The sequence below is a fragment of the Coregonus lavaretus genome, assembly GCF_964263955.1.
Source record: "Coregonus lavaretus genome assembly, contig: HAP1_SCAFFOLD_4395, whole genome shotgun sequence".
Classification (NCBI taxonomy): Eukaryota; Metazoa; Chordata; class Actinopteri; order Salmoniformes; family Salmonidae; genus Coregonus; species Coregonus lavaretus.
Window position 1 is genome coordinate 39,709 of NW_028158917.1, and position 11,099 is coordinate 50,807.

Sequence of the window (11,099 nt, forward strand, 5' to 3'; positions counted from 1 at the left end):
AACATCCGTGTGTCACAAGGTGTAAATGAAATGTCCATTTAACCACTAACATTGGGTGCACAGCTGCAGTGATTGCTCTCCATACAATAGCATAGACCGTGAAACAGCCCTGACCAGCAGCTCCGACTTTGTTTACATAAGACAACGTGTCTCGCATTTTTAAACTTCAGAAATATGGCACCAAACACCTTAGTTAGATGTAAAATTGAACAACGAAAACATCCTCAGCAAAAAAGGTCAAAATTAATTACAGATTTCTTGAGTTATTTTAGATTCATTCTGGGGATTTTGAGGAAGTGAAATATGTTTCCACGTCTACAGTGTCCCACAACTCCAAGACTGAAATCTCGTTTTTCTAATGAGCAACAGAAAAACACACGTACCAATCGGCGTGTTCAGTCGCTCTTTAACTTACTTTATCAGGAAAGAAGTTGACCGGGGACATTTCTGTGGAATGGTAATGCTGGATCTGCAGAAGGCATTTGACATGGTTGACCATAGTATCATGCTCTACAAGTTAAAAGCCCTTGGTATTAACAGCAGGGCCATTGACTGGGTTAAATCCTAATTAACAGGTAGAGACCAAATGGTTGGATGTTAATGGAAAGGGATTGGCCGTGGGGTCCCGCAGGGGAGCAGCCTTGGCCCACTTCTCTTCCTACTGTACATTAATAATAGAGAAATCAGCCTGCTCTCGTAAATTGTTTTTGTATGTAGATGACTCTGCTCTACTGGTGTCCCATAAGAACAAAGCCTCACTAGAAGAGATCCTTAGTGCAGAGTTATCCAATATCACTAAATGGCTTTCAGATTACAAACTTTCTCTTCCTCTTGGAAAAACAGAATCCATCTAATTTGGTTCCAGAGTAAATCTTGCAAGGACCCCTGGTTTGAGGGTCAAAGTGGGCAACTCAGTGGTCACACCAAAAAACCTCCGTTACGCCAAACACCTCCGGCAGCTACCTTGTGTGGGAATTGGATAGGTACCTGACTGGTGAGACTATGGCTCTGAAGGTTTTAACAAAGATAAACCAAAAATGTTTTAATTCCTAGCTCGGACCTCAAAATATCTTGATAGAGACACCCTAAAGAATCTGTCTGGTGCGCTAGTTCAGTGTGACTTTGATTAAGCCTGCACATCATGGTTCACCAGCATCCCTAAACATCTAAAGAATAAGCTACAAACCAACCAAAACAAGCTGGTGAGTTGTACTTAAACTCCCCCCTCCTACTCATCTGGAGGTCAAGCATTTTAATCAGCTTGGCCTGCTATCTGTAGAGAAAAGGGTAATATTAATCAAACTCTGTCTGGTCCACATAATTATTACTGACTTAGCCCCCAGGTACCTATCTAATTATTTAACTTATATTAGAGATGTCCACCAATACATTACCAAAGCCAGACTCTGATAGTGCCTGTTTTAAATTGGCAGTTTATTTAACCCCAAATGCCAGTACTGGAATAATTGTGTTGAACACATTATGTTAATTTAATCCGTTTTAGCGTTTGAATTATTTGAGTGAGGAAAAGTGGCAACAACACACACGTAGATACTTATTCACAATCTACGTGAAAATCTAACTCTGTTTACATTTTAATTCTAATCCAAATGCCATTTTAGTGCCTTTGGAGCAGTGTTGCAGTTTACATATTGAATGATTTCTTGATGCGTAGCAAGCAGAACGTTTTGGATGGCTTTTGTTTCCCTTGTTGGTGGGTGAAATAATATTGATGCACCGTGTGCATTCTGGACTCTCAGTGTTCTTTCTGTACTGCTTGGAAGCTGACATTTGAGACAAGCTGCGAATCTGTGCGTCGTTGTAAGCTCAGATTTGAATGCGTGTTTGTGTTATTAGACTGTACTGTATGTCATTTGTTGGAAGTGTTTCATTTAAATGTCCCACGTTAGCTAGCTTCGTAGTTAGTCTGCTCTGGACCTTGCAGTCATTCATTATCAAAGTAGCTAGCATCAAGCTAGCTCAGGGTAGCTGTTTCTAGCAGGTTCCCTCCCACCCATTCAGTTACTTTTGTCAGAGGTTCCCACCGTAGGGAAGACTAGTTTATTTGGCTAACCAAATGAATACATGTTTACCAGACACACGTCTTTGCAGCATTTTAATTGACAGCTTCTGGCTAGCAAGCTAGCTAGCCAGCTACCACTGGAAAGGTGAGTGACAGCTAACAGTTAGCTGCTAGCTAACTGCAGTGCATAACAACATAAATTTTAGCCACACCGACTAAGAAGATTGTGTTTCCAAACAATGTATTATGTCTCTTGTTGACATAGTGAATACAAGATCGTTAACACACTCTCCTTAGTCGGTAGCTATGGCGACGTCAATTTGAGCTTTTACAGGGCACTTTAATGAGCCGCAGATTGCCTCTGGCTGAGGGCTGGACAATCCATTTAGCTGTTGGCCTTGTCTTTTAGTTCTGTGTTCCGGCACGGACTGTATTTAATCTGTCTAACAGATAGCAGGGCTGTATTTCACCTGTCTAACAGATAGCAGGGCTGTATTTCACCTGTCTAACAGATAGCAGGGCTGTATTTCACCTGTCTAACAGATAGCAGGGCTGTATTTCACCTGTCTAACAGATAGCAGGGCTGTATTTCACCTGTCTAACAGATAGCAGGGCTGTATTTCACCTGTCTAACAGATAGCAGGGCTGTATTTCACCTGTCTAACAGATAGCAGGGCTGTATTTCACCTGTCTAACAGATAGCAGGGCTGTATTACACCTGTCTAACAGATAGTGTATATCAATGATGTTGCTCTTGCTGCTGTTGACTCTCAGATCCACCTCTACGCAGACGACACCATTTTGTATACATCTGGCCCTTCATTGGACACTGTGTTAACAAACCTCCAAACGAGCTTCAATGCCATACAACACTCCTTCCGTAGCCTCCAACTGCTCTTAAACACTAGTAAAACTAAATGCATGCTCTTCAATCGAACGCTGCTGGCACCCGCCCACCCGACTAGAATCACCACTCTCGAAGGGTCTGACCTAGAGTATGTGGACAACTACAAATACCTAGGTGTCTGGTTAGACCGTAAACTCTCCTTCCAGACTCACATTAAGCATCTCCAATCCAAAGTGAAATCTAGAATCGGCTTCCTATTTCGCAACAAAGCCTCCTTCACTCATGCTGCTAAACATGCCCTCGTAAATCTGACTATCCTACCGATCCTTGACTTCGGCGATGTCATTTACAAAATAGCCTCCAACACTCTACTCAGCAAATTGGATGTAGTCTATCACAGTGCCATCCGTTTTGTCACCAAAGCCCCATATACTACCCACCATTGTGACCTGTACGCTCTTGTTGGCTGGCCCTCACCACATATTCGTCGCCAAACCCACTGGCTCCAGCTCATCTATAAATCACTGCTAGGCAAATCCCCGCCTTATCTTAGCTCATTGGTCACCATAGCAACACCCACCCGTAGTATGCGCTCCAGCAGGTATATCTCACTGGTCATCCCCAAAGCCAACACTCCTTCCAGTTCTTTGCTGCCAATGACTGAAACAAACTGCAAAAATCTCTGAAGCTGGAGACTCTTATCTCCCTCACTAATTTTAAGCATCAGTTGTCAGAGCACCTTACCGATCACTGCACCTGTACACAGCCCATCTGTAATTAGCCCACCCAACTACCTCATCCCCATATTGTTATTTATTTTGCTCATTTGCACCCCAGTATCTCTATTTGCACATCATCTTCTGCACATCTATCACTCCAGTGTTAATACTAAATTGTAAATATTTTGCACTATGGCCTATTTATTGCCTTACCTCCATAACTTACTACATTTGCACACATTGTATATAGATTTTCTATTGTGTTATTGACTGTACGTTTTGTTTATCCCATGTGTAACTCTGTGTTGTTTTTATCGCACTGTTTTGCTTTATCTTGGCCAGGTCGCAGTTGTAAATGAGAACTTGTTCTCAACTGGCTTACCTGGTTAAATAAAGGTGAAATAAAATAAATAAATAAAAATAGCAGGGCTGTATTTCACCTGTCTAACAGATAGCAGGTCTGTATTTCACCTGTCTAACAGATAGCAGGTCTGTATTTCACCTGTATAACAGATAGCAGGCCTGTATTTCACCTGTCTAACAGATAGCAGGTCTGTATTTCACCTGTATAACAGATAGCAGGCCTGTATTTCACCTGTATAACAGATAGCAGGGCTGTATTTCACCTGTATAACAGATAGCAGGCCTGTATTTCACCTGTCTAACAGATAGCAGGGTTGTATTTCACCTGTCTAACAGATAGTCAAACTGTTCTCATCTCTCCAGTCTTCTCTCTGCGTGGGTCTGGCTGATGTCTCTTATACCAACAGACTCCCTTCAATGTCTTCTTCTGACTTCTTTGTGCTCTGATTGGACCACTTAAACACTGCCTGTCTATCTGTTCTGAGCAGTCTCATGTTTCTTAGCAGTGAGGCAGGAGTGTGTATCTGTCACGGTGTCACAACAGCCGTGTGTATCTGTCACGGTGTCACAACAGGAGTGTGTATCTGTCACGGTGTCACAACAGGCGTGTGTATCTGTCACGGTGTCACAACAGGAGTGTGTATCTGTCACGCTGTCACAACAGGAGTGTGTATCTGTCACGCTGTCACAACAGGAGTGTGTATCTATCACGGTGTCACAACAGGAGTGTGTATCTGTCACGGTGTCACAACAGGCGTGTGTATCTGTCACGGTGTCACAACAGGCGTGTGTATCTGTCACGCTGTCACAACAGGCGTGTGTATCTGTCACTGTGTCACAACAGGCGTGTGTATCTGTCACGGTGTCACAACAGGCGTGTGTATCTGTCACGGTGTCACAACAGGCGTGTGTATCTGTCACGGTGTCACAACAGGCGTGTGTATCTGTCACGGTGTCACAACAGGAGTGTGTATCTGTCACGCTGTCACAACAGGAGTGTGTATCTATCACGGTGTCACAACAGGAGTGTGTATCTATCACGGTGTCACAACAGGCGTGTGTATCTGTCACGGTGTCACAACAGGAGTGTGTATCTGTCACGGTGTCACAACAGGCGTGTGTATCTATCACGGTGTCACAACAGGAGTGTGTATCTATCATGGTGTCACAACAGGAGTGTGTATCTATCACGGTGTCACAACAGGAGTGTGTATCTATCACGGTGTCACAACAGGAGTGTGTATCTGTCACGGTGTCACAACAGGAGTGTGTATCTGTCACGGTGTCACAACAGGAGTGTGTATCTGTCACGGTGTCACAACAGGAGTGTGTATCTGTCACGGTGTCACAACAGGAGTGTGTATCTATCACGCTGTCACAACAGGAGTGTGTATCTGGGAATATGGCACTGGCAGGATCTATGTTTGCTCTTGGTATTTTGTAGTTTAAGGTCTTAAAAGGGTGTGTGTGTTTGACCTGTGTGCTTGCGACACATGTATGCGCCTGTGTGTGTGTGTGTGTGTGTGTGTGTGTTAGCTTGCGATACGTGTATCTGACGTGTGTGTGTGTTCCCCAGGTGTGCTGCAGGCAGGTAGATGACATGCAGGGTGAGCCATGGACCAGATCACCTTCCATTATGACACGGTGCTGTCTGACGTTCACCTGTTGCTGCCCAACTCTCGCCACCTCATGGCACGCCTTAACAGCGTAGGACAACCAGGTACTGGCGTGCGTGCGTGTGTGCGTGCATGTGTGTGTGTGTGTGTGTGAGTGAAATGACACAAAATTAAATTATGTAAATGTTGTAATTTAGTTTCAATGTAGGGCTCTCCTGAATGTCAATGGAACTGTCCCAACTCTCTATGGCTGCGTTTACACAGGCAGCCCAATTGGTCTTTTGACCAATCACATCAGATCTATTCACATCATTTCTGTTTCAGAGCTGATCTGATTGTCAAAATAGCAATTAGTTGAAAAAAATATTAGAATTGGGGTGCCTGTCTAAACGCAGCCTGTGTGTCTAGTGTTCATCTCCCGGTTCAGAATCCTGTGGGACGGAGCAAAGCAGGACACCTGTGACCTCGGTTCCCCATGCGGAGGGGAAGAGTTAGACCGCGACACCCAGGAGGAGAAGGGAAGGGGAGATGCTAGGGGGAGTGAGACAGGGGCTGACGGAGTGGAGGACGGAGGGGCTGACGGTGGGGCTGACGGAGGGGCTGACGGTGGGGAGGACGGAGGGGCTGACGGAGGGGAGGACGGAGGGGCTGACGGAGGGGAGGACGGAGGGGCTGACGGAGGGGCTGACGGAGGGGAGGACGGAGGGGAGGATGGAGGGGCTGACGGAGGGGAGGACGGAGGGGTAGAACCACCCCTGGATGAAGATGGAGATCTAGCGGTAACACGCAGGTCAGTAATGTTACGTCTCACCTCCACATCAGTCACCAGTTATTACAGTCAAACCTTCACTTTGTTTCTTATCGCCTTCATTTTATTGTTTTACTAGAAATGTTTTAAGGCCAGTGGATCAATAGAATAGTAGAATACACAAGGTGCTATTTGGACATGTGGTTGGGCACCAGCCGTTTTTCTCTTATGTCAGTCACTGACAGTCACTCAATTAGCTTTCTCTCAGCATTTAATTTTTTTAGATTGGTAAGTTAGTCTAGCCGCCAGCTATTTAAACTTTTAGTAATCATGGTCGAATTACAGACCGGGGGGCCCCCATTGATGTTGTTAGTCACTCTCACTCAGATATCATATTAAGAACAGCAAACAATTCTCTCCACCCTATGGCAGAATGTGTAGAATTGCAGGAAATTAGTGATAAAATAAAAATAGCAAAATCTTCTCTCCGCTCCTTTTTTTAAAGGCCCCACCCCCATCAAAGTTTCCCATCCCTGTTCCAGACTAACCGACTATTGTACATGTCATCCCTGCTCAGACAGAGCCTCCCTGAGAGAGACATGACTAACCGACTATTGTACATGTCATCCCTGCTCAGACAGAGCCTCCCTGAGAGAGACATGACTAACCGACTATTGTACATGTCATCCCTGCTCAGACAGAGCCTCCCTGAGAGAGACATGACTAACCGACTATTGTACATGTCATCCCTGCTCAGACAGAGCCTCCCTGAGAGAGACATGACTAACCGACTATTGTACATGTCATCCCAGCCCAGACAGAGCCTCCCTGAGAGAGACATGACTAACTGACTATTGTACATGTCATCCCAGCCCAGACAGAGCCTCCCTGAGAGAGACATGACTAACCGACTATTGTACATGTCATCCCTGCTCAGACAGAGCCTCCCTGAGAGAGACATGACTAACTGACTATTGTACATGTCATCCCAGCCCAGACAGAGCCTCCCTGAGAGAGACATGACTAACCGACTATTGTACATGTCATCCCTGTCCAGACAGAGCCTCCCTGAGAGAGACATGACTAACCGACTATTGTACATGTCATCCCTGTCCAGACAGAGCCTCCCTAGGATGGACAGAGACAGAGACGTGGTCTACCCCATCATCCTCAGCCAGGCAAGAAGAGAGGAAGAGGAGGAGGAAGAGGAGGAGGAGTGTCCTAGAGACGTCATCAGGATAGGTGAGAAGACGACAAGACTGGTTTCTACCTCTGACTGACCCTGGTCACTACTTTTCTTTTTAGTCCAGTGTAATTCCCGAAGAGCTGAGTGAAGACAGGTCTGAGAGGCAGAAGTATGTGTTGTAACTGTGTTTATGTGAGTTATCACTGTGTTTGTGTGTTATCACTGTGTTTATGTGAGTTATCATTGTGTTTATGTGTGTTATCACTGTGTTTATGTGTGTTATCACTGTGTTTGTGTGTTATCACTGTGTTTATGTGAGTTATCACTGTGTTTATGTGTGAGTTATCACTGTGTTTATGTGTGAGTTATCACTGTGTTTGTGTGAGTTATCACTGTGTTTATGTGTGAGTTATCACTGTGTTTATGTGTGAGTTATCACTGTGTTTATGTGTGAGTTATCACTGTGTTTATGTGTGAGTTATCACTGTGTTTATGTGTGAGTTATCACTGTGTTTATGTGTGAGTTATAACTGTTTGTGTGTTATAACTGTGTTTGTGTGTGTGTTATAACTGTTTATGTGTGTGTTATAACTGTGTTTATGTGTGTGTTATAACTGTTTATGTGTGTGTTATAACTATTTGTGTGTGTGTTATAACTCTGTTTATGTGAGTTATAACTGTGTTGGTGTGTGTGTTATAACTGTGTTGGTGTGTGTGTTATAACTGTTGGTGTGTGTGTGTTATAACTGTGTTGGTGTGTGTGTTATAACTGTGTTGGTGTGTGTGTTATAACTGTGTTGGTGTGTGTGTTATAACTGTGTTTATGTGTGTGTTATAACTGTTTAAATCCAACATATCTCTAACAGAACACACTATGGCCACGCCTTTAGAAGATGTTGGTAAACAGGTGAGTCACTCTTCCACTCTCCCTCTCCCTCGCTCTGTGTCTGTCTCTCTCCCTCGCTCTGTGTCTGTCTCTCTCCCTCGCTCTGTGTCTGTCTCTCCCTCGCTCTGTGTCTCTCTCTCTCCCTCGCTCTGTGTCTGTCTCTCTCCCTCGCTCTGTGTCTCTCTCTCGCTCTGTGTCTGTCTCTCTCCCTCGCTCTGTGTCTCTCCCTCGCTCTGTGTCTGTCTCTCTCCCTCGCTCTGTGTCTGTCTCTCTCCCTCGCTCTGTGTCTCTCTCTCGCTCTGTGTCTGTCTCTCTCCCTCGCTCTGTGTCTCTCTCTCGCTCTGTGTCTGTCTCTCTCCCTCGCTCTGTGTCTGTCTCTCTCCCTCGCTCTGTGTCTGTCTCTCTCCCTCGCTCTGTCTCTCTCCCTCGCTCTGTGTCTGTCTCTCTCCCTCGCTCTGTCTCTCTCTCTCGCTCTGTGTCTGTCTCTCTCCCTCGCTCTGTGTCTCTCCCTCGCTCTGTGTCTGTCTCTCTCCCTCGCTCTGTGTCTCTCTCTCGCTCTGTGTCTGTCTCTCTCCCTCGCTCTGTGTCTCTCTCTCGCTCTGTGTCTGTCTCTCTCCCTCGCTCTGTGTCTGTCTCGCTCTGTGTCTGTCTCTCTCCCTCGCTCTGTGTCTGTCTCTCTCCCTCGCTCTGTCTCTCTCCCTCGCTCTGTGTCTGTCTCTCTCCCTCGCTCTGTGTCTCTCCCTCGCTCTGTGTCTGTCTCTCTCCCTCGCTCTGTGTCTGTCTCTCTCCCTCGCTCTGTCTGTCTCTCTCCCTCGCTCTGTGTCTGTGTCTCTCCCTCGCTCTGTCTGTCTCTCTCCCTCGCTCTGTGTCTCTCTCTCTCCCTCGCTCTGTGTCTCTCTCTCCCTCGCTCTGTGTCTCTCTCTCTCCCTCGCTCTGTGTCTGTCTCTCTCTCTCGCTCTGTCTCTCTCCCTCGCTCTGTGTCTGTCTCTCTCCCTCGCTCTGTGTCTGTCTCTCTTACTCTCTCTCTCGCTACCTTCTTTTTCCTTCCTCTGATATATATAATGTACAGTGCCTTCAAAAAGTATTTACACCCCTTGACTTATTCCATATTTTGTTGTGTTACAGCCTGAATTCAAAATTGATTAAATTGATTTATTTTCTCACCCATCTAGACACAATACCCTATAATGAACAAGTGAAAACATGTTTTTAGACATTTTTGCAAATTTATTGACAAATAAGTTCAAAATATTTCATTTATGTAAGTATTCACACCTAGATGTGCAAAATTTGCCCATTATTATTTTCAAAATTCTTTAAGCTCAGTCAAATTGGTTGTTGATCATTGCTAGACAACCATTTTCAGGTCTTGCCTTAGATTTTCACGTCAAAACTGTAACTCGGCTACTCCGGAACATTCACTGTCTTTTTGGTAAACATCCATAGTGTAGATTTGGCCTTGTGTTTTAGGTTATTGTCCTGATGAAAGGTGTATTAATCTCCCAGTGTCTGGTGGAAAGCAGATTGAACCAGGTTTTCCTCTAGGATTTTGCCTGTGCTTAATTTTTTTATCCTGAAAAACTCCCCAGTCCTTAACGATTACAAACATACCCATAACATGATGCAGCCACCACTATGCTTGAAAATATGGAGAGTGTTACTCAGCAATGGGATTTGCCCCAAACATCATGCTTTGTATTCAGGACAAAAAGGGAATTGCTTTGTCACATTTTTTGCGGTATTACTTTAGTGGCTTGTTGCAAACAGGATGCATGTTTTGGAATATTTTTATTCTGTACATGCTTCCTTCTTTTCACTCTTTTAATTAGGTTAGTATTGTGGAGTAACTACAATGTTGTTGATCCATCCTCAGTTTTCTCCTATTACAGCCATTAAACTCTGTAACTGTTTTAAAGTCACCATTGGCCTCATGGTGAAATCCCTGAGCGGTTTCCTTCCTCTCTGGCAACTGAGTTAGGAAGGATGACTGTATCTTTGTAGTGACTGGGTGTATTGATACACCATCCAAAGTGTAATTAATAACTTCACCGTGCTCAAACGGATATTCAATGTCAGATTTATTTATTTTTTACCCATCTACCAATAGGAGCCCTTCTTAACGAGGCATTGGAAAACCTCCCTGGTCTTTGTAGTTGAATCTGTGCTTGAAATTCACTGCTAGACTCAGGGACCTTACAGATAATTGTATGTGTGGGGTACAGAGATGAGGTAGTCATGTTAAACACTATTATTGCACACAGAGTGAGTCCATGCAACTTATTATGTGACACTATCTCTCCTTTCCTAGGTCTGGCGTGGTGCGTTCCTATTGGCTGATTTAATCCTGTCTCAGCCAACTACGTTCAGAGGAGCCACCGTCTTGGAGTTGGGGGCGGGGACTGGGCTGACCAGCATAGTCATGGCAACGGTGGCCAAAACTGTGTACTGCACAGGTGAGGTACCAACAGGTAAACCAGGGTTCTTCTCCCCTGGGGCCTCATTTATAACAACTGCGTAAATTTCACACTAAATATCTGCGTGCACCATTTCTGAGTAGAATACCCATACTGTAGCCTATACTATACTATAGCCTGTACTATACTGTAGCCTGTACTATACTGTACTATACTGTACTATACTGTAGCCTATACTATACTGTAGCCTGTACTATACTATACTGTAGCCTGTACTATACTGTAGCCTGTACTATA

General features: G+C 44.8%; 1 protein-coding gene across 1 annotated transcript; it reads left to right on the forward strand.

The window, feature by feature from the left end:
• Window positions 1-1,754: 1,754 nt before the first annotated feature.
• LOC311123474 (methyltransferase-like protein 22) lies at window positions 1,755-10,841 on the forward strand (the record flags this gene model as incomplete). The annotated part of the gene is made up of 6 exons (XM_084197736.1): window positions 1,755-1,811; window positions 5,529-5,672; window positions 5,977-6,358; window positions 7,434-7,558; window positions 8,369-8,409; window positions 10,697-10,841. Coding segments are annotated over exons 2-6 (799 nt in total), but the record flags the coding sequence as incomplete, so codon positions are not given.
• Window positions 10,842-11,099: the final 258 nt, after the last annotated feature.